We start from the raw sequence: 22,476 nt of genomic DNA on the forward strand, positions 1-22,476 counted from the left end.
TAGAAATTAAGCATGCATACTCCACAATACATGGTGTGTATTGCACGTGGAATCAATATATGCTCTTCCGACCTATGAATTTTTTGTTTTTTGTTTTTTGAAATATTACACTATTCTCCAAGTTGGATCTAGATTCAATAATCAACTACCAGTTTAGACCCCCACCCGTACGGCCTAGACCCCCTACCCTCTATACTGTATATATTAGGGCAAATGGCCTTTCAGGAACGAGGGCTCTCATCGCGACAAGTGACAACGCTTTTATTGGATGTGTTTCTTTCCATAAACTTTCTGATAATGGTATGTTTATTTCTATATGGAATTATTTGCCGGTTTGCCCAATGATTTTGTATTTTAATTGCTAAAATGTATTAACACCCTCTCGTCTGACAAAAAAGAAAAAAACTTCTTCACCCGAGCCAAAACCAGTGTTCCACTTTCCACTAAGAGCATCTTCAATCCATTTCTGTTTTTTTAAACTAGAGAATCAATGTAACATATTGAGAGAAGATTTTGTAATTTATACTTCTTTTTTTCCCCTTCATTTTATGTACTTTACGAGAGAATTTTTGAGGAAATCATCATCCTTTTTAGAAGTTTTGGTCTCCAAAATGGGGTGTAGTCTCCAAATATGAAAGCCACACATCTTTTTAGAGACCAAAAATCTCTAAAAAGAACAATAGGTTTCTTTAAGATTTTCCAAAAAACGCAAAAAATTGAAGAAAGTGGTGGATAAATTACAAAATATTTCTTCAATATGTCACGTAAATTTTCTATTTTAGAGAAATAGATATGGATGAGAGATGCTGTAAGGGCATCTCCAACAGCCTCGCCTCTCCTTCGGCGAGGTCAGAGTGGCGAGGTGATGCGCCTAAAATCGGTTGCCAACAGCCTCGCCTGCCCCTCGCTATTTTCTCCCATCGCCACAACACCTCGTCACAGGCAGCGAGGTTCTAGCCTTCGCTTCGTCTCTCTCCTTGCTTTCACCTGATCCGGTGTCGGAAAGCAAAATAGGAGTATGTGATGCAGTAGATGAATGGTCGTTGGCCTTCTTGTCGTTGACACTGTTTTCTTGTCTACGGATCAAAGACCGGTCAACCGGACTCCATCCCACAAAACAGATCTTGTTTGAGGTACTCCGGTGAGTCGAACCTTGCCTTCGAGGTACACCGGAGTCAGATTTCCCCCCCTTCTCTCTCTTCTACGATCTGGGTTTTGCTTTTTTTTTGAACGGCTTAAATTTTTTTCTTTCAACAGCACGATCAGGATTTTGTGATTATGGGTTTCAATGGAGGAAAAGAGGGAGTTCAGTGCAAAATTGAGGCTTGAAAATGGTGAAGGCTTGTCGGCAAAATTTGGGACTCCGGCACTCCGGCAAAATTCAGTTTGGATTCCGGCGAAATAAGTGTTTTGCCGTGTAAATTGCTTAGGCTGTTGGGTAGTGCTCTTATTTGATGCCTAGCCAAAGGAAAAAAATTCCTCTTTTTCTAAGCAATTTGCCTAGAATTATAGTAAGACTATTGGAGATGCTCTAACCAAGTCCTAAATTGCCTCGGGCTGCTATCGGGTTAGCCCAGCCCAAGTTCCGCCGCTAACAAATCGGCCGCTAAAGTCATCATCATTGAGTACCAAAAGTCGCCGTCATCGTGGCCGTTTAGTCTCCGTCTTTGACTTTGACTCTTCAAACCTTACCAGGGCATCACTCAACAGGGCCATTCCGGTACATAACGCAAATCCCGGAGGGTAGTTTAGGTACAAAATGGCCTATAAAATTATGTGGCGTAAAGGCGTCTGGATTCATTCAATTGCCCATCATCATCATCCATCATCAATATCTCTTCCTTCCTTCCTTCCTTCCTTCCTATGGGCTTCCCAGATTGGATCTGGTAAAGGCCGCCTCAGCACAAGAAGATAATCGTCGGCCGTAAACTAATTTTGATTCGTCACTCGGCGTTTGGTCGACGATCTCCGTTCACCGGTGACAATAAATCTCGTATTCAAGGATTCAAATCGAAGAAGAAGAAGAAGAAGAAGAAGAAGAAGAAGAAGAAAGGGAGAAGGATCAGATCTTGAGTTTTTTTCGTTATCAGGAGGAGTTGGAGGAGGTTGATCTTATCCGTCTGTTGTTTAATCGTTGTGGAAGTTCCTAGCCAAAATCATCGGTACGCGGCGAGGTTTTAAAGAAGAAGAGAGAACAGGTACTTAAAACCCTAATGATTGATTGATTTATGCTCGTTTTTTAATTGGTTAAGCCTCATTGGATGCCAGATCTAGGATCTCGGACGACGTAGTTAGGGTTTTCTTCGAAAGAGCTGAGAATAGAGGCTCACGAACAGCGTCACCAGTTGTGTATGAATCATGGCTGCTTTTAGGGTTCTACGGTGGGTGTCGTCGCTAGAATCTACGACCTGGGAGCATCTGGAGATATTGCTGTCGAATATTCGAGTTTCACATAGAGACAGGACGATATGAAACCAAGCGCCCATAGCAAATATAGCGATTTGGGCAGGGCTATAAATGAAAAAACACTAGTTCTTTTACCCATCATTATTAACATCTTGGAAGATTTCACAAAACCTGGTTTCTTTATGGAGTTTGCTGCCCGGGCAATGGACCCCAACTCGTAAGACATTCGGATGGATAGGCAGCGGATGTGTTTCGCTGGAAATATTCCTCTGACGCTCCGATTGGCATAGGCTGCATTGAAATATAGTAGAAGCTATTCCTGAATCAACTTTGAATACAGGAAGTGTTGGTGAATAATCACAAAACCTGGTTTCTTTTTGCTGGATGTGATGTCTGATTTTTACATGTCTTAACTGGATCTCAGCCCTAGCGAAGTTCTAACATTTTATGCTTGCTTTCAACAAAGTGGCCATCCCTGGGCTTGTTATTTGTCTTGGGAATAATTCAAAGGGAACTTGTTGCCTTTGGTGTTCTCAGCGAGAAGAAGTTTCATTCAAGAAAGTCTGCTAGGTGGTTATCTACCAAAAAGAAAGCTTTATTCTTCTGGTTGAAATTGTTGTCCTTGTCAGTTAATTGTTGAGATGGCTACATAAAGGTTGGGGGGTTGGGCTCCTCCTCTAATAATGGTTTTTCTTGAAGCTATATTGGCCAGCAGGGTTGGGCTCCTCCTCTAATCTCTATATGTTGGTCTGTGCTCTTATTTTCCATTCTATGATCAAGAATTCAAAACCAGTGATATCCATGTTCTGGGTTTTTAGTGGAGGATTGATTATTGATAGGAGTGGTGATGTTTCCTGCGAAAAAATATTTTAATATTTAAAAGCATGTTGGACAAACTCATGCTTGCTTGTACAATGCGCAATTTTGAACACGAACTCAAAATCGAGTGCATCCTCAATTAACTTTTGGTAATTAACTATAGCATTAATTTTACAAGTGTAGTCAAATATTAGCCTTCCTGTTTTGTGTTCTTATTTCTTCCTTTACCAGTCATTTTTTGCCAATCGGTCTACTAGGTTAGCACTTCCTTAGTTGATGGGTTCGTTTATGGGTTTTTGTGTTGCGGGTACATTATGTGCCTGATTAAAACATGATGGAACAAGTGTATGCAACATTTATGTATTGACAATTTGGTGGATTTTTGATTTGCAAAGCAGATATAAAATGTCAATTATGTGAGTTATAATGATAGAATGCTTTTCATAATCTGTAATCTGTATTAATGTTGAAGTATAATAAATTGAAAATATGTTGGACATGTTTTCATTAAGGCTGTTAGTAATTGTACAAGAAACGAATCGCAAGCACTCACGTAGATAGTGATCTTAAGAGGGACTAAAAGTTTTATGACATGTATTATCCATTGAACATATTCAAGGAGAGTGTCGGCGAGCTGCATTCTAGATGGGTGGAGTTATAAAGTAGTGATATCATCCACATTGTTGTCTAGTTAAGCAAATAAATAGCCTGTTGGTTATGTTTTATTGATGGCGCATATATTTCTTTATTTGCAGACACCCTTCTGTACTTGTGCCGGATTAGTTTCTCCTGTGGACTTAACTTGCAAGACTTGTGGAAGACCATCTATTGAAGGAATCGGACATTCCTTTGTAAACATGCTGGGCACCTCCAATCTAGAGCTTAGTGATTATATGAATCCTCAGCTGACTTGGAAGACAGTGAAAAAAGGCTTTAGAAGTTCATCTAGGCGTTCAAGGAAGCCTACCAGGACGTTGAATGTGGGCGTGCAACAGGTTGATAAGAGCAGTAAAAGGGAGAAGCCATCGGTTGCTGAGTCAGAGAAGGTATATTCTCCTACTTTGCCCAGTTTTTATTTGAAGTATGCTGAACTTTTCCGTGTTAACAGAGTTTTCTGTTTGACAGCTTGGTGTTGCTGTTCTTGGGCGACGTTTTGCTGAGAAAATAGAGCATGTTCCAATTAAGAAAAGGAGACCACCGCACCAGTCTCCTACAACACCACCTCGAACCCCCTCACCACATCGTGAAGAGTCTCTATCATCTCAGCCTTCCTCTTCTCCACAACCTGATGATTTTGATCAGAAAACAGAGAATAAAGGTATTTCAAGTCCATGGTGGTGTTCAGATGATAGTTGTTTCCCTATGGCAGTGCAGTTGAGCATGAAGAATGATTTTGTGAATAATCGAAAGCGTTCCAAGGTATGTAATGGAAAACGTGGTTACACGGAAGACTTCTCAGGTATTGCACTTCTTGCTGCTGCCGCATGCAATAGCAGCACTAGTGATGATGCTCAGGAAGATAAGAATGGTCCAACAGTAGATGATTTCTTGACATCAGGTCAAATTGTCTCTTCGATATCTGCTACACGTTTAGAGAAAACTACTACATCCTCGGAATCAGGAAATCTGTTTCTGAAAGAGTCTGAAAAGGAAGAGAGTATTGATGATTTGGTAGTTCAGGACAATTCTGTGGTTTTGTCGCAGAATTTACTGGATAAGGGAGATAGCGCCAGAAAGAGTTCATCTTCTAAGAAAGAAGTCAGGCTACACTGGGATCTGAATACTGTGATGGAGGCGTGGGAGCTACCCCCCGATGATCTAAACACTGGTTCTCAAAGAAATGGTTCTGATGATGCCCCTGATGTTATTGTGCATGGTGAAAAGCCAGAGAAATTGGAAGGTTGTGTCAGTTATAGGGAACATGTGCACGCTCCGGAACAGTTAAATTATTCTGCTGCCAGAACTGAGGTGTCTACTCAGTTTTTCAGCGAGGATAAATCCCTTGATACTTGTCTTTTCCCTGGATCTGAGCCCATCTCAAACAGGCGTCTTTCAGAGGAAAAGATAAATTCATCTCCTACCAGTGTAATCATATCGAACACGGAAGCTTCTAGCAGAACTTCTGCCATCCTACTTGGCCAAAAGGTATTCATAGAGAATGTTGATCCAGGTATTCACCTTGATATGGCAATATCGGGTAAGGTTGTTTGTGCGAGTGACAGCATTCAAGCCCAAGAAGTTTCTACAAAAGCAGTTGATTTACCTGGTAATAGAACCTCTCCAACAGAGTTGGTTAGTTCAGCCACCCGTCAAATGTCAGATGTGGGGTATGCAAGTAAATCCGGGAAATCAGGTCTTTCCAACGCTTCACCTGTTCATGACAATTCTTCTGGATTAGGCACCACTTTTAGAGAAGGGCAACCTATTGTTGCCATTGATGTGGAGAGGAAACAAGACAAAGAAGTTCCTACTGCAGATGCTATTCCTATGGATTCTTCATTCCATTGGGAGATGAAGGAACTCACGCCCAAGTATTATGAATGTTTTGGAAAGGTTGATTTAGCAGATGCTATTGATGATGGGAAGGGCTTAGATGTATCTAACAGAAGAAATGGTCCTACTGTCTGTGCTGAGAAGATGAACCAGATTGAGGGGGGTTACGAGTCTCCATTCGAGGATGGAGAACTGCGGGAGTCAGTCGTATATTCCTGTGAGGAGAATGACGGTGACGGTGAAACTGAATGTGTGGACTATGATTCTGATTGCAGAGACAGAGATGAATTTAATGCTGCTAATCAATGTTCGTCAGAAGTTGGTTCTCACAGTTACGTAAATGGCGACAATGGAGGTTTTCCAGATAAAGAATTGCAGTCTGGAAGAGCTAATCCTCTTAAGGAATCAAGCCATTCGTCTTGTTTGATGACGCGTGCTGGGCAGAATCATTTTCCTGAAGGTTTTGAATGTTATACTGAAAGGACTGGTGAAGCAAATAACATTGGCGCACAAAAAAAATTTGCTGCTGAATTGATGGAAGGACATGATGTTATAGGTTCTTCTGCTGGAGAGGTTGGCTCAAGGGCAAGCAGGGCCATTTTTTCATCGAATTTTGAAGGAACATCTTGTTCCGATGCCTTTCATAGAAGTGATAATGTTTCTATGCAGCGGGGAAGGTAATAATAACATTGTACTTTTAGAATTCTTGTCTGTTGCCCTTTTTCCTCAAAACAGCTTGATCACTTATTAGTTTCTTTTTTTATATCCAGGAATGACACCTGTTTTCAACCTGGAAGGATGTTCAATTCTGAAAAGTACTTGGAAAGGGATAGATCACTACAGCGTCGAAACCAAGGGGATTCAAGAAACTATTATCAAACTGGCTACTCACAAGGTACTCGGTACACCAGGCCAAGAAGTATTGCTAATTCTGGGGCAAAGATTGACGGATTGACCTTTCGTGATCGGAGACGATATACGAACTATTCCTCGAAGGATGAGCATAGACCCCCAATTAGACAGAGATCACCAGCTGACAGTGATGATGGTTATGGTGCATCTAGGAGAACGGTAGTGTCAAGAGAGAACATTGACCACATTAGGAGTAGAGGCAGGGGCAGAATATATGGGCAGGGGTTTAGTAGAGTCCCGAGGGAGGAGTACGATGGACCTATGTCTAACAACCCTGCATCGTTTTCTGTCCGTCCGCCGCATTATATTTCTAGGAGGGAACACAGCTTTTCTCCCATCCGTGGTAGAGGAGCTAGTTTTTCCGGACCCCAACAGAATTCTCGATCGCGATCGAGAAGCAGATCACTTACATTTCGTGTGCAGAGGGGAAGGAACATGGGAGTAAGACGCCTGAGTAGATCTCCAGAATTCAGGTCTGATGCCAGGATGGGGAGAGGAAGGATGCCCTTTCCGAAGTCCAATCATGCAACATATGATGAAGATGGTCCCATATGCCCATCAAGAACTCACTTCTCGTCACAGCGTCATCCCAGATGGATCGATGATGAAAATTGCGAGTCCAATAGTTTTGTGGAGAGAAAATCACCAGGAAGATTGATTGGTGCAAGACAAAAGTTCAATTTTGGGGGGTGTCGTGGAAGAACAAAGTCAGATGAGTGTTTTAGACCCTTGATACGGCCTGGAAGGTTTGCTGATTATTCTGATGGGGGTGATAGGGAACATAAGTATAATGGAGATAACAGGGAGAGGACAAAATATCACGACAAATATGATAACATTGAGAAGAATCATGGTCTGAGGCGCTGTAACACCAGTGGTGTGACAAGGCGGTTCCGCATCGATGAAAAAGGTTGTTCTATGTTGCGTAATAGTCTCAATGAAGAAAGCTGCATTAACGGTACTGACAGAAGGGATATACAAAGGAGCACCACGGAAGGGCAAAGTCCTTTCAGATTTAGCAGTGAAAGGATGTATGCTTCTGGCCCCAAGTTGTCTAGAATTTTGTGTGATTCTAATGGTGATGTATCACCCAGTAGAGGATGACCGATGCGGCCTTTGCAATCATAGGCTTTTCCTTTTTGTGCGGTTTTTGCAGTAGATAGGATATCTTACACCTGATCAGATTCTTTTTCTCCTTTTGGTAGATATATATATTTTTTGAATTGTTGAGCTGCCTCATTCTAGCTGGCAGTGCTTAGTGCTTCTGGAAGTTATTGTTAACCATTCTATTTTCGTTGAGGGATTCTAATGGTTTTATTGTAGCTCCTCTTTCTCGATCTTTTTTTTTACCTGTACCCTGGACTTGTGGGATTTTTCCTTTGGCAAACTCTGCCATTGTTGCTGTAATGTGGTCACTCTCTTTCTCGGTCTTTTTTTACCCGTGCCCTGGACTTGTGGGATTTTGCCTTTGGCGAACTCTGCCATTGTTGCTGTAATGAGGTCACAAAAGGCACTATAAATGCTCTCGGTTGTTAAATACTTCTTGTATGTAGCTTCTGCGCAGTTGCAGCTGTTTTTGTATGCTATTTTTTTTTCTTTCGTTTTGCATTATTGCGAAGGCAGTACAAGCACTAAAATCAGCTTTGTGCTTTGATAATTTTATCTTTTTACCGCTGATGTTTCTACCTTTATTGGTATGGTTATACCAATGAGGCATGGCATCAGCATGACTGAAAGTTAATAGATTTGCAGAAGCTTTCAGTTCTGTAAGCATTCATATTGTTTCTTTCGTGATTTGGGAAGGGATAACTTATGGTGCAATGGTCACTCATTTGCTTCGAAGTGCTTTAACACAAGTTGCTGAAACAGACTTGAGGAACTCCAAGCAATATTGCTCCCAGACTTCATCCTTAGGTTTGGCATTTTTGAATCATGCTAACTGTGGTTTATTTTATTTTATTTTGTTTTATTTTTGCTCAGGGCCTCTTTCTGGAAGTTTGCTTTGCTGATGCTTTCTCTAGCTACAACAGACAAATCACGAGGAGGATAAGAAAGGTACCGTTTCTGAGATTATTGTCCTTGTTCTTTTACACAGCTCTCTCTCTCTCTCTCTCATGCACGCAAGCGCACACAAACATGCGAAGAGAGAAAGAAAGAATGCTATTACATGCATGTATGCCTGCTCCCACTTGGCATCTATGGGTGGAGAGAATCTACAGCCGAGTTTGTTCCCCTTGGTATATGCAAGTCACTAATTGGTGATGTAGAGAAGGCATTATTGGTTTGGTTATTGCTAGTTTATGTAGATAGCAATTTTTTCGATGGATAATTTGGATTGGTGAAAGCTTTTGGTATATGGTTTTCAATATATCCCTTCACTTGTTTTGGCTGTCATGTGTAGACAGTGGCTTGTCTCGATGAGCTGTTGCAATTTGGTCTGCGACGCTCTCTTTTTCATTCATTTTTCTCATGTTATGTGGAATATAATGTATTCTTAAACTTGTTTGTTATGACTACAAAACATTGATAACATCTCTTTTGGTAGATTTTGGAGCATCTGTGGAAGAACACATTGAAAAAGCTTTCCCCCCTTCTCACCAGCTAAAGCTGATTGATTTGAAATGAAGGTTATCTGACTCGTGGGATGAGCAGATTGCTGCAACGTCTTGCCTCATCTTCTTTGGACCGCTAACAAGAACCCAATGGTGGATCCTTTGCACTGTTGTAGCAATTGTGCATTTTGAAAGAAATAATAAATAGACCTATTTTTGCTACCCGGTAGTCATGTAGTTGGTGGTCTAGTGAATAGTCATGCATGGTAAACAGAGCAAGCATAGAAAACGTATATAAGAGGAGGTGGTTGACTTTGAGACCTATCAGTTTCAAACAAGTTAATAATCACTCTCAAGAATTGTTGCCACAAGGAAAATTTTAATTACGGCAGGCCACCAACTCATTATTCTGGCGGTGAATAGAACTTTCCTGAATTAGTACAGAAGTTAAGAATGTTGGCCATGACAAATGAAAATTATGAGGGGCCAATGATTGTCAAGGTGAAGAATTTTCAGCAGGAGATATATGTTGGAAAATGAAAACGATCAATCCAGAACTAATACATATAACATCCTTGTAAAATTGATGCATCCAGAGTAAAATTGATGTATCCAGAAGAGTTGCTTGTAAGAGTACCCTTTTATCCTTTGAGAACTGATGCCATCGTAATTACCTTCCTAGTTTCTCCCTGAAGTTCATTCGTATATGTGGAACAATGCTCTAGGATTTCTGGACCTGTTAGTGATGCATTTGCATGAATTCTCAGTGGTTAGGTAAATCCAAAAAAAAAGAAGAAGGAAAAGTGGAAAGTTTTCCAATTCTCTTTCCCCATTAGAAAACGATGAACCTGGCTCCACATAATAGCTGCTGCTGCAGGCGTAGTTTTGGAGATGCATATGGTTAACATGTTTAGAGCTGATTTTGCCTTGTATGAGAATCTCATGTCAGTGTTGTGATCCACATGGTAAATGTAGTACTTGTAAGAAGGCCTATGAGCAGAAGAAATTTGAGAAATGAGGATGAAATTAAAGCCCCAAGCCAAAGCCAGCTGTTTGAGCCTAAATTTGCAGAAACTGCCAAACTGGTACATCCGTGGCACTGGGCTTGAACCAGACGGGTTGGCAGAGCTTTTGGTCATCTGAAGGGAGTTCTTTCTCTATTGTTACATATGCCTCAATCTGCAAGGGCAATTGAGTAATGCCGTAGTTGCTGCCAGAGACTGGGAGGAGGAAATCTAGCATGGTGAGATCCACAGATTTCTTGAAAGCAGTAATGAGGAGAAACTGTTTTGTGCTGCAACCTCTTGTGCTTGTGCTAAAAAGGAGCTCATGAATGATAGAGCTACAAGGAGTAATGCCACTCCCTCGGCTTATCGTCACTAGTGTGTCTTGGCTGCATGGTAGTATATATTTCCTCCTCCTCAAATATATGTATGTCAAATGATGCATCTAACTGTGAATATATATTCTGTATCTAGAATATATATTCTGTATCTTCTTGTAATATGCTATTTTAGGACATGTATCGTAATCAAATCATAGCATAATCATAGGGTAATCATATCGTAATCATATCATAGCGTAATCATAGGGTAATCATATCGTAATCATAGGGTAATCATATCGTAATCAAATCTTGTAATCTTCCTTTCTTAGGCATAGCTTTACTCTATTTAAAGATGTACTCACCTCATTGTAATTCATTCAGAAATAATATCAGTATTTTCCGTCTCTGTTTCTCTGTTTTCTATCATGGGATCGGAGCCAGGTTCCGAAACCCTAACCTGTTTTCCAATCAGTCTTCTATCCTCAAATCTCTTTCCCTCTGTCAGCTACTATCGTTCCCTATCTCTCTGTTTTTCAGCAACTCAATTCACAAGAAATACCCACAGCAGCCGACACCCATCCCTCTCCAACCGCCGGTGACCTACCCACACTCTGACAACCTCCAGCAGCACTTGCAGGCACTGCAGTAGCTCCGGCAACCTCTGTTACAACTCCGACGAACCAGTCTAAGGCAGATTGGTACTCTGATTTCTTGAGGAACTACGACTTGTTCAGTTTCTCATGGCCCTTCGGCCTCAGTTTGAGCCTCTTCGTGGGGCTATCTTGCATCGGTCTCCATTGCCCTCAGTAGATGGTGCTGTTCATGAGCTTATCGCTGAGGAAACGCGGTTCAAAGTGGCTAATCTTGCACCTCCCTCACAGTCTGTCTTTGCTGCTCCATTTGCTCCATCTGGCCAATATCCGACACATCACTCGCCCACTCCAGCATCTCATCCTGTCCAATTTGCGGCCAAGCCAAGGCCTCAAATTCGTGAAGATGAGTGTAACTATTGCCATCAGAAGGGTCATTGGAAGCATCAATGCCCTAACCGTCCCAAGCCAAAGGGACGAAATGTTACTCAGTCAACTGGTCCTCATGCCCCGCATCAGTCTCGGGCACCACAACAGCATTCTCGCCCTCCTGCAGCCTTGGCAGCACCGGCCTCCAGTAGTGCACCTCCAGAGTTTGATTATGAGCAATTTCAACAGTTTCAGGCTTACATGGAAGCCATTCGAGGGGGTTCCCCCCAAGCTTCTGCCATGACTACCACTCACTCAGGTTTGCATGGTTCTCCCACCTCAGGTATCCAACCCACCACTTGGATCTTTGATTCTGGCTCTTCTCATCATATGACTCCTGATATGTCTCTTCTTAGTAATTGTGTGCCACCTGCTTTTTCTATTAGTATTGCCACAGCTAATGGTTCTCCCATGCATGTTGCTTCTATTGGCTCCATTCTATCTTCTACTGCACCTTCACTATCTATTCCTAATGTCTTTTATGTTCCTCAGTTGTCTTTGAGCCTACTTTCAATCAGCCAATTATCCGATTCTGGTTTTGATGTTGTTTTCTCTTCCTCTGGTTGTGTTGTGCAGGATCGGGATTCCAAGAAGCAGATTGGGGCAGGCCGTAGAGTTGGTGATCTCTATCTTTTGGAGCACTTGCATCTCCCAATAAAACCTTCTTCCACTGCTGCGTCATCTTTTTGTTTAGATCATAAGTCATCTCCATTTTATCTTTGGCATTCTAGATTAGGACATCTGTCTAGTGAACGTCTAAAACTTTTAGTTAAGTCAGGTCATTTGGGTCATATTTCAGTCAGTAATATTTCAGAATGCAGTGGTTGTAAGTTTGCAAAAATGTCAGCTTTACCTTTTAATAAAAGTACCTCTATTTCTACTTCGCCTTTTCAGCTTGTTCACACTGATTTATGGGGCCCTTCTCCGGTTGCTACTAAAGGTGGTTTTGTCTATTATGTCTCTTTTGTGGATGATTTTAGTCGGTATACTTGGGTTTACTTAATGACACACAAATCTGAGTTCTTTACGATTTATAAGAATTTCCATGCCATGGTTCAAAATCAGTTTTCTACATCGGTTAAAATTCTTCGGTCTGACTTGGGTGGGGAATATTCACTTTCAGAGTTTCATAAATTCCTAGATTCGCTTGGGACTATCCACCAATCGTCTTGCACTGACACTTCTGCCCAAAATGGTAGAGCTGAAAGAAAACATCGTCACCTTCTTAATACTGCTCGGTCTCTACTCCTATCTTCCTCCGTCCCGTCCTGTTACTGGGGAGAAGCTGTTCTCACTGCAGCCTATCTCCTGAATCGGATGCCCACCCCTCTTCTTTTTGGTAGCTCTCCTTATGAGCGGTTTTATGGTCAGGTTCCTAATTACTCTCTTCTTCGAGTGTTTGGTTCTACCTGTTTTGGTCTCCTCCCCAAGAAATACCGCACTAAGCTCAGCACCCGCTGTGTCTTAGGTGTTTTTTTAGGGTATGGCATTAATCAAAAAGGGTATCGGTGTTATGATCCTGTGACCAAAAAGCTTTATGTTTCAAGGCACGTTGTCTTCTTAGAGCGTCTTCCCTATTTTACTCTTCCACCTCGCACTGCTCCAGTAGCCAAAGAAGACTTGATCCATATTGACCCATTTCCTATGGATCTGGATGTGCCTCCCGAAGAGTACACCTCCACTCTTCAGGTATCTGATATTTCTACAGCCCCCTCAGCATCACCTCGTCGTGCTCCGATCACCCAGGTCTACACCCGTCGTCCAACTTCTACAGCTACTCCCCAATCTGCCTCTGCGGATCCTGATCCGCCTGCCCGCCGGTATTCCGTCCGCGACAATCGTCAACCACCGGTAAAATATGGCTTTACTAATACTTGTTTCTCATCCTCTTATCAATCATTCCTTTCCCGCATTCACACTTATTTTGAGCCTAGGTCCTATAAAGAAGCTTGCAATGATCCCAATTGGATGGATGCCATGCAAGCTGAACTTATTGCCCTTGCTCACAATCAAACTTGGGAGTTGGTTTCACTTCCGGATGGTAAGAATCTAATCAGTTGCAAATGGGTCTACAAGGTTAAGACTCATTCGATGGTTCTTTAGAACGGTATAAAGCCCGCTTAGTTGCTAAAGGGTTTTCTCAGGAGTATGGGATTGATTATGAGGAAACTTTTGCCCCCGTTGCCAAAATGACCACTGTTCGCACCTTGATCTCAGTGGCCGCAGTGCACCAGTGGCCTCTTTCTCAGTTGGATGTAAAGAATGCTTTTCTCAATGGCAATCTCTCTGAAGAGGTTTATATGCGGCCTCCTCCTGGCTTTTCTCATCCTTCCGGTATGGTTTGTCGCTTGCGTCGTGCTCTCTATGGCTTGAAACAGTCCCCTCGCGCTTGGTATTCACGCTTCCAGGATGTTGTTCTTCAGATTGGCTTCACGCCCAGCATGCATGACTCTGCTCTATTTCTCCGTCGCACCTCTCATTGCCTGGTACTTCTCTTACTTTATGTTGATGACATGATCATCACTGGTTCTGATTCTACTGCTATTGCTGAAGTCAAAAGTCATCTCTTCCGTGAGTTTGAAATGAAAGACTTGGGCCCGCTACGTTATTTCCTTGGTATTGAAGTTGCTTCCTCTCCTCAGGGGTATCTTTTGGGACAGTCCAAGTATGTTACTGATATTCTTCACCGTGCTCGTCTCACGGATACGAAGACTGTTGATACTCCCTTTGAACTCCATGCCAAGTTCTCTGCCTCTGATGGTGTCCCCCTGCAGGATCCTACGGAATATCGCGAATTGGTGGGCTGCTTAGTTTATCTTACTGTTACTCGGCCAGATATTTCTTATGCAGTTCACATTGTTAGTCAGTTTGTCTCTGCCCCTCGGACTACGCATTGGGCTGCCCTCTTACGTATTCTCCGTTATCTTCGTGGTACCCTTCATCAGTGCCTTCTGATTTCTTCTACATCAAGCTTAACCCTCCATGCTTATGCTGATGCTGACTGGGCAGGTGATGTCAATGACCGCAAATCTACCTCTGGCCTCTGTGTTTTTCTAGGCGATTCTCTTATCTCTTGGAAAAGCAAAAAGCAATCTGTTGTTGCTCGCTCCACCGCGGAAGCTGAATATCGTGCCATGGCCCATGCTACCTCTGAAATCGTTTGGCTTCGCTGGCTTATTTCCGATATGGGGGTCTCTGTTACTACTCCTACGCCTCTTTACTGCGACAATAAGAGTGCTATTCAGCTTGCTCACAACTCGGTCTTCCATGAGCGCACGAAGCACATTGAGATTGATTGTCATTTCATACGTCAGCATCTTCAGTCTGGCACCATTGCTTTACCCTTCGTCTCCTCCACATTGCAGCTGGCTGATTTCTTCACGAAGACCCATACCGCTGCTCGTTTCCGCTTTCTCCTTGACAAACTCTCGATGCTCTCTGCCCTCGCACCTTGAGTTTGAGGGGGGGTGTGAATATATATTCTGTATCTAGAATATATATTCTGTATCTTCTTGTAATATGCTATTTTAGGACATGTATCGTAATCAAATCATAGCATAATCATAAGGTAATCATATCGTAATCATATCATAGCGTAATCATAGGGTAATCATATCGTAATCAAATCTTGTAATCTTCCTTTCTTAGGCATAGCTTTACTCTATTTAAAGATGTACTCACCTCATTGTAATTCATTCAGAAATAATATCAGTATTTTCCGTCTCTGTTTCTCTGTTTTCTATCACTAACCAAGTATCAAAGCTTCCATCTTATACAGGAGATTACTAGTTCTTTAACATTCAGCACTTGTTCCTCGTACTTGGTAGTTGGTACTCTAGTTATTGTCTGGTTTTGTCTGTTAAAAGTATGATAAAGCTTATTGTGCTGAAAATCTTCTCAAAATCTGTAACGCCATGTTTGGATTACGTATTTGTGGAGGCAAAGGAAAATGATAGGGACAGTGAAGAAACTGATTTAGCTTCTCTTACTAATTTTCTTCTCTTTTTTTCCCCGCAACCTTCCTCTTCTTCTATGTACCTGTCAAGAAATTTATAATCCCAAGATAGCCTAACTTTGGGAAGGCTTTGTTGTATTTGCCTTTAACTTATCTGAAAAGATGAGTTGATACTGGTCTGTCAGGTCCTTCAACAGAGACCTTAAGGCGCTCCAGTGGAATAGGCTGTGAAAGATTTTGGTACAATGTTTGATATCAGCTTCCTTCACTTTTTATGATGACACTGAACCTGTTAGGACTGGTATTATTGTTGGAGGTAACGGTGAAAGGATGCCATTGAAGCTTGGAGAACTTCCGTTTCATGCATGAACATGCTACTTGTTGGATTATAACACAATCTCGACACCGGGACGAAAGAATAAGAGCACAAGTCACACCTGTAAGTTACCATCTCAAATTCCACTTTTCTTGTTCCTAACTTCCTCCATCCCCATTTGTTTGTTCCTTTTCACTATTTTGGACATCTAAAAAATGACTATTTTTCTAATTTATTTGTTTTTTACTTTTTAGATGATTTTAAAAACTTTATCTACAAGAGCTAACAGTATTAGTGAAAATAATTTAAAAAAAAAACTGAAATACGTTGTTTGTTGAGCCGGCTAAAATACATTGTTTGTATATCTATCATTCTGAAAGTTGAATTGGATCCTTTGTACTAGTAGGGATGAGTCGGATGACAATTTTAGTCAAACCGTTGGTTAACCGAAAAATTGCACTGTTGTCATCCCTATGTACTTGTTTCATAAAACAATTACTTATGAACTGTGAATTTACCTGGGATTTTAGAGAAGTTGAGCTCCAGAGTTTCACAAGGCAAAATACGGGCAGAAACTAGGCAGATCTTTTGCTTGGATTACAAGCAGCATATATACTGAACAATAAAAAAGAGGTAGAATCCTGGAAGTGTGATGATGCAGAAGGAGAAGCCGCATGGAAAATAAAGGAAAATAAAGACGACAATGAAGAGTGTAGAGAGAGTGAATCTAGAACAAGAGCTCAAGATTCTTGCGCCTGATGCGAGAGAAGCTTGTGCTCCACATGTTTAATCCAGAGATCAAAGCTAATTCCCCCTCCGCAACTTTTTTGAGCATCTGCATTCCACGAAAGTTATGTGAATCCTTTGTTTTCTGTATCTTTTGAGATTTTTGGAATTTTTTTTTTTATATTTGTAATCTTGGATAAAAAGTTTCTTGTGTTTTAGAAAATTTGTCAGCTTATAAATACCTGCAAAATGATAGAATTATCTATTTGCTTTCGTTTTGTTTTGTGTTTTCGTTTACTTGGGAAAAAGAAACAATGAACTAGTGTTTCTTTAAAGATGGGTTGTTTCGGAAAAACAAAATTCTGACTGCAGTTTCTGAAAACCATTTGCCAAACAAAATTCAATATTTGACATTTAATTTGTATATGCTCAGATGCAGAGGTGGTGTGCCTTGGAAATTTGGTTTGTATTTCCCCACAAGATGATAAAACAGAAGCCGTGAGCTGTGAATGCTCGACTCTGACGTAAGGCTGACGGCCCGCCAAACCAAAGAACTGGTCACCGGAAAGTGGGCTCTTTTCCCCGCCTACAACATAACTAACTGAACGATTCCGATTACGAAATGGAGTCAAATGCCAAAATTGAGCAGTGCAGTCTCAATGAGAATCGAGAGGAGCTCTTCCCAAGGCATATACTACCACTGTTCTCTCAAACAGCAAGGTGCAAGAGAGAAATTGTAGAACAGCAAGGTGCAAGAGATAAATTGTAGTAGATCGTAAGTGAGCCGAGCTGATAAGAGAATCAGTTTCTGCCAATCACGAAGTTTTGTACAGCATGGAATCACAAATTCGACGATATCATACAGAATTCAACAATACAATTCCTGGGAATTTCCAAAGTTCACAAGTGTCTGAGAACCAACATCCCAAAACCAATGCCAAGGAATGTTGCAATTGTGATACCAAAAATGCCCGCCAAAATTCCTGGAACAACCAAAGAGCCCCAGCCCTTGGCTGTGGCCATCCCACAAGCTGTTGTAGGCCCTCCAATGTTGGCATTTGACGCCAAAAGTAAGAGTTTTAGGTCAAAGCGAAATAGTTTTCCCAACCCAAGGATCACAGCAAGATGGATGGTCACTTGAATAAAAGCAAACACGAAGATATTAGGTGCTGTTAAAATGATATTCCGTATGCTCCCATTGGCTCCCACTACAGCAAAGAATATCTGTCGTCGTAAAATAATGAACAAACAATTTCCAATCAAAACAACAAAATGCCGAAATGGAGACAAGGAATCAGTACATAAGAAAAGCAACGTTAAACCTAAACTGTGGCAATATTCTTGTGCAGAGTCTAGAATGCAAAATCCTTATAGTTCCGTTTTCGGTTTCTTTTATCAATTTACATAAAACTTTCATTTCTGCGGAAGGAATAGATGGGTTATCTAAGCTCAGGCTATTCATTGGAATGATAAATCATATCATATATATGTAAAAGGAAAAAGTTTCAATCTGTGATGCAAATCGACTGAAGGGCAGAAATTTCAATCACCTGCATTAAGACCACAGCAATAGCTTCGCCGCCAGGAGCAAGATAACCAAAATGTTTTGGAAGGACAGTTGCTAAAAAGACAACAATTGCCGTTATTACTGAAAGATCACCTCCTTTGATTCCAAATAATTTGGTGAGCCAAGTGGCAAATTTGCAGATAGCAAAGGAAGCAGCAAGAGCTGCAGCAGTTTGTGTCACAACAAGCTTACTTCCAGAATCAGACTCCATATTTGCAGTAGGATCTGCAAGTCATGTCTGGTAAAAGTTAAATATCAAGATGGAAAACCATCATCATGGTTTGGTTTTCTTAACTTATTGAACTAAGAAATGTAAGCACTTCATAATTTCTAATTTTGATATGATTCCCACATCCAACACCGCATAAAGGTAAAATCTGGGTGGTTTCAGTAGCAATGATATTATAGAAAGCAAGATTTGTAGCCCCATTCAACTGGGTCAGCTACAAATTACTTACCATTTGGCAGTGCAGAAGCCTCGGAAGGTATTTTTGATGCTAGTGCAAACAACACCACAAAGTATATAGCACAAATAACATTATCAGCAGCTACACCTGCAGCCAAAACTGACGGAGAGACACCAAGCGCCTCTGAAATTGCAATGTAATTGACGGCTACAGCAAACCAGAAACAAAGACTTGCTCAGCTTCTGGAAATGAGAAACACCAGTGCATTCTGAGAACAAGACCAAAGGAATTGAACGAGAGCCAATATGAGAAGCACTATCAACAGATGCACATCCTCTTTCTAGAAAGTAAAACAACTCTGAAGCCAAGCAACAAAGTGGTATGCCACATATGAAGAAGCGAAGCTGGATAATATAGTAGGGAAAGTGTAGTTCAAAGGAGCTACTCAATAAAGATAATAGAGAATAGCGAAACAGCATCATGGATAGTTGAAATAATACCATACGTCAGTAGTTTCAGTAGTACAATTTATTTCACTGACTTGCATATGCCAGTAGATACATCCCCTTTCGCCAGCTAAATTTGTAAGCAGAACGTAAGCCAAGGCAACAAGATGAAACATTTGTAAGAAATTACCTCCACCAATATAGCTACCCATCAGTGCAGCGGCTATTTTCCAACTATCTTGACCAAGTGATCTCATTGGCACTATCAGGAAAGCCAATAAGGTTCCAACTATTGTACCAACTGTCACACGAAAGATAAACGAGTACACTTACATAGAAATGAAATAAACAAAATGCCATTCTTAGAGTTCAACAGCTTGCTGGGTGATTAAATCTATCATGAGTAGGTAGTAAGATTTTCAGCCGTGTCCGTGACTAGTCGAGACTGTAATTTGATCTACATGCAAACAACAAACAAGATGGGATAGAAAAAAAAAAAGGTGCCAGAAACCAATCTTGTCATTTGCAATTAGATGATACCTTGCAAGCACCCCTTTACAAGCAATGTCACCTGCCTGAACAAAAGGGCCTACCCTTCCAACGGAGTAATACTACGAGAATATACCATTTGTAAAAGTTGAAGCTCTAGAAAAAAAGATCCATAATCCTAGTTACATACAACTTTATACAAACTGTTGCCACTTTTCTTTTTCAAAAGAAGAAAAGAGAAGCTGAATAATAAGTGAGCCACTCTTTATGACATGTAACCCTGGGAAAATCAACTCAGCAGTGCCAAAAGATGACACACGGTAACTGAATGCTTTCCAAGGCTAATACCCAAAAAGATGAGAGGAGCATATTAGCTCCATGAGACAAAATAGATAATTTCTTTCATTTCTTTTTCTTCAATTATGAAACAGGGAATTAAGCTTTATTGCAGAAATTTTTAGTCGTAATGTGAAAACCAAAGTCAAAACACCATGGGAATTTTTTTTTCATACAGGCCTACAAGAAATACTACCTAAGTAATTGACCATCGAGACCAATATAAGCATTCAACAAAGCTTCTGATAGAAATGAAAAACGATCTGAAATTGTACAAGACCTGATCCAAGCAAGAAGGCCAAGAGCAGTGTTCCAGTTGAACGTATCACTTTCCGCAGGTCAGCTCTAAACAACAGCAATGGTATCGTTAACGGTAGCAGGTATTGAAAAACAATCGAATATGCTGGTGCTTCATGAGGTATAATCCCCATATTACTTGCTCCAAGCCCAACCAAAATGCTCACTAATGCTGAACTCACCATGCTCCCAATCTTGGTCTTCTCCGACCTTTAATTACAGAAACAAGAAAATTGCATGACAAATAACCCGTCGAACTGTTTTAATTTGGTTAAATAAGTAGTTGAATATCTCATAGCTTAACAAAAGCTTTCATTAATTTAGTCTGTCCTTAGAAGTCTATAGAATCCAAAAAAAATTTCTGTAGAATCCAAAAAAAAAAGTCTATAGAATCCATTTTTTCAATGAAATTGGAGGCATTTTAATTTCTAATATCTCCAAATAAGGAAAAGAAAAAAGAAAAAGTGGAGAAGTCTGAAAAGGCAAATACACCATTACCAATTAAATTGCTTAATGCCCTTTTCTTTTATTCAAACTCAAAATTTGAGTAAACTGTAAAAGGCCTCTAAAACCAACTCCACCCCACAATTCAAATCTCTATCAAGTTCAGTTTTACACTAATCAAGAACGACTCAACTTTTTGCTCAAATATTCCTATGCTATTTTCTGCTTCTCAAATTTACCATTATGTCGGTAATGAAGCTTTTACGCAAATTAAATTTGAGTCCATCCATTGGAATGTTTTGTAAGAAATGAAGGTTTTACTCGAAACTTCAATCAAATTTGAAAACTTTTCAGTAAAGATTGGGGATGCTCTCACTTTGTTCACCCTCGAGGGTACGCTCGTTCCGTGTCTTATTTTGCTGATCAAAACCGTTCAAAATTCAGCTCAATCAAATCTTGATAAATGCTTCATCTAGAAGTTCATTTATTTTCTGTAAAATTCTTGATTGAAAAAGTGAACTTTTGGATCACATGCTTACCAAGCTGAATTTTTTTACATAAGAAATGAATTTGGACAAAATAAACGGTTTTGATTATCGTAGTGAAGCACCAACCAAACGAGCACACCCTCATGTGGGTCTTCAAGCGAGAGGGTGAACAAAATTGCTCCTCTCATAAGGGCTAACAACAAGCCGCAGTCGCCCTTGTAGTTGAGAGAGAGAGAGAGAGAGTACCAGAGGCCGAAAGCGCCGATGGAGAGGAGAGCAGTCCATGTTCCCCAATGGTCTTGCGGAGAGACGAGAGGGAAATTCAATTGAGACCTAACCGTTAGACACCGATTCGAAATTGAGTCCTGGGGGAAATTTTGAGGGGCGAACAAGGTTGTGCTTGTGGCAGGGAATAATAGTGGTTTGGATTTGGTCGTTGAGAATGTACAGAGGTGGCGGCGGGAAGAGAGGGTTGGTAGTTGAAGTAGCGGCAAAGGCGACAGAGATAGAGAGGCGAGACGTAACGTCGGAGGAGCAGAGAAGCAGGTGACCAATGACGGCGACGATGACGACGCCATTTATGGTGTTTACCTGTTACCCAAAATGTTTCAATCGAGAATACAGAATACGAATTCTATTACATTTACACATGAACAGAATTACAACGTAAAGAAATTACAAAACTGAAATGCAAACCGAAATACAGAATGGATTCGTGTACTGAAACCCTTGTTTCACAGTTGTCTTTGAAACAAATTCACCGCCTACCGGAGGGTATTGAGGTGACTCGGCGTCTGTCTCCCAAGATTGATCCGGCTCTAACCACGACCGTCAGAACACCACCGATGATCGTTTTGACGAACTTACTCAGCGTATGTCTCTCTCAATCTACACCAGTGTACTTGTGAAATTTCTGTGAATTCGTGTTGAACTATGAACCAGAATGCTCCTTATATAGGCTGAAGGGACCCTTGTAATGATGCCAAGGAGTGAACACGGGATTAAATAGCCCCGATGAATATGGAAGAAACTCCCACGATGAATAGGAGCGTAACCCCCATATTGAACAGGGGAAAACCTCCACCATGAATATGGGAAAGTTATTGGCTTGAGCAAGCCAAAGGTCACCCAATCCTTTCATTTTTCCAACATTACCAACTCTCATCCACATTGACGAGGTAAGAGACCTACCTACCGAGAAATTTTTGGGTGCCGGCCCCGCCACACACGTATATTCTATCTGCAATTTCAGCCGTCTAAACGTGTTTTGGACGGTCCGGATTTTAGACAAAGAAAAAGAGGAAAGAGAGTAGTTGGGTGAGGGAGAGAGAGAATTGGACGGCAGGGATCGCTTACGATTATCCCCACGTGATACCCGCTCGGCACCCAAAAATTTCTCCTACCGTTGATGCTGACATGGCCATAGTTTTTCTTTCTTTGATGGAGACACAATCATAATTTAAACCTAATTTAGGCC

General features: G+C 41.1%; 2 protein-coding genes and 1 pseudogene across 7 annotated transcripts; 1 reads left to right on the forward strand and 2 right to left on the reverse strand.

Moving 5' to 3' along the window:
* The first annotated feature begins 1,767 nt into the window (after positions 1-1,767).
* Positions 1,768-7,952, forward strand: LOC131319644 (uncharacterized). 3 transcript variants are annotated; one of them, XM_058350004.1, is made up of 5 exons: positions 1,768-2,198; positions 2,269-2,976; positions 3,981-4,271; positions 4,351-6,395; positions 6,489-7,952. In XM_058350004.1, exons 3-5 carry the CDS (start codon positions 4,083-4,085, stop codon positions 7,732-7,734), a joined length of 3,480 nt encoding a protein of 1,159 aa, XP_058205987.1. In that variant the 5' UTR covers positions 1,768-2,198; positions 2,269-2,976; positions 3,981-4,082; the 3' UTR covers positions 7,735-7,952. The 3 variants fall into 3 exon arrangements, with proteins under 3 accessions (XP_058205987.1, XP_058205986.1, XP_058205985.1); XM_058350003.1 differs by having other exon boundaries at positions 1,768-3,374; XM_058350002.1 differs by lacking the exon at positions 2,269-2,976.
* A 1,833-nt stretch (positions 7,953-9,785) lies between these two features.
* Positions 9,786-10,631, reverse strand: LOC131321317 (ferric reduction oxidase 2-like; annotated as a pseudogene).
* Positions 10,632-17,315: 6,684 nt separating this feature from the next.
* Positions 17,316-22,216, reverse strand: LOC131319645 (uncharacterized). Of its 4 annotated transcripts, none has more exons than XM_058350006.1 (7): positions 22,155-22,216; positions 21,246-21,590; positions 20,051-20,277; positions 19,136-19,246; positions 18,551-18,706; positions 18,076-18,317; positions 17,316-17,749 (listed from the first exon to the last, which is right to left on the reverse strand). In XM_058350006.1, exons 2-7 carry the CDS (start codon positions 21,575-21,577, stop codon positions 17,426-17,428), a joined length of 1,392 nt encoding a protein of 463 aa, XP_058205989.1. In that variant the 5' UTR covers positions 21,578-21,590; positions 22,155-22,216; the 3' UTR covers positions 17,316-17,425. The 4 variants fall into 4 exon arrangements, with proteins under 4 accessions (XP_058205989.1, XP_058205988.1, XP_058205990.1 ...); XM_058350005.1 differs by having other exon boundaries at positions 21,768-22,162; XM_058350007.1 differs by lacking the exon at positions 22,155-22,216 and adding an exon at positions 21,768-22,147 and having other exon boundaries at positions 17,316-17,733.
* Between the last annotated feature and the right edge of the window lie 260 nt (positions 22,217-22,476).

The sequence above is a fragment of the Rhododendron vialii genome, chromosome 3a, assembly GCF_030253575.1.
Source record: "Rhododendron vialii isolate Sample 1 chromosome 3a, ASM3025357v1".
NCBI classification, from domain to species: domain Eukaryota; kingdom Viridiplantae; phylum Streptophyta; class Magnoliopsida; order Ericales; family Ericaceae; genus Rhododendron; species Rhododendron vialii.

Coding starts and splice junctions, on each gene's coding strand:
- LOC131319644 (XM_058350003.1), top strand. CDS start 4,083: ATGCTGGGCACCTCCAATCTAGAGCTTAGTGATTATATGAATCCTCAG. Junction 4,272..4,350: donor CGGTTGCTGAGTCAGAGAAG/GTATATTCTCCT, acceptor TCTGTTTGACAG/CTTGGTGTTGCTGTTCTTGG. Junction 6,396..6,488: donor GTTTCTATGCAGCGGGGAAG/GTAATAATAACA, acceptor TTTTATATCCAG/GAATGACACCTGTTTTCAAC.
- LOC131319645 (XM_058350006.1), bottom strand. CDS start 21,577: ATGGCGTCGTCATCGTCGCCGTCATTGGTCACCTGCTTCTCTGCTCCT. Junction 18,318..18,550: donor GGCTTCTGCACTGCCAAATG/GTAAGTAATTTG, acceptor CATGACTTGCAG/ATCCTACTGCAAATATGGAG. Junction 17,750..18,075: donor TTGCTGTGGTCTTAATGCAG/GTGATTGAAATT, acceptor TTACGACGACAG/ATATTCTTTGCTGTAGTGGG.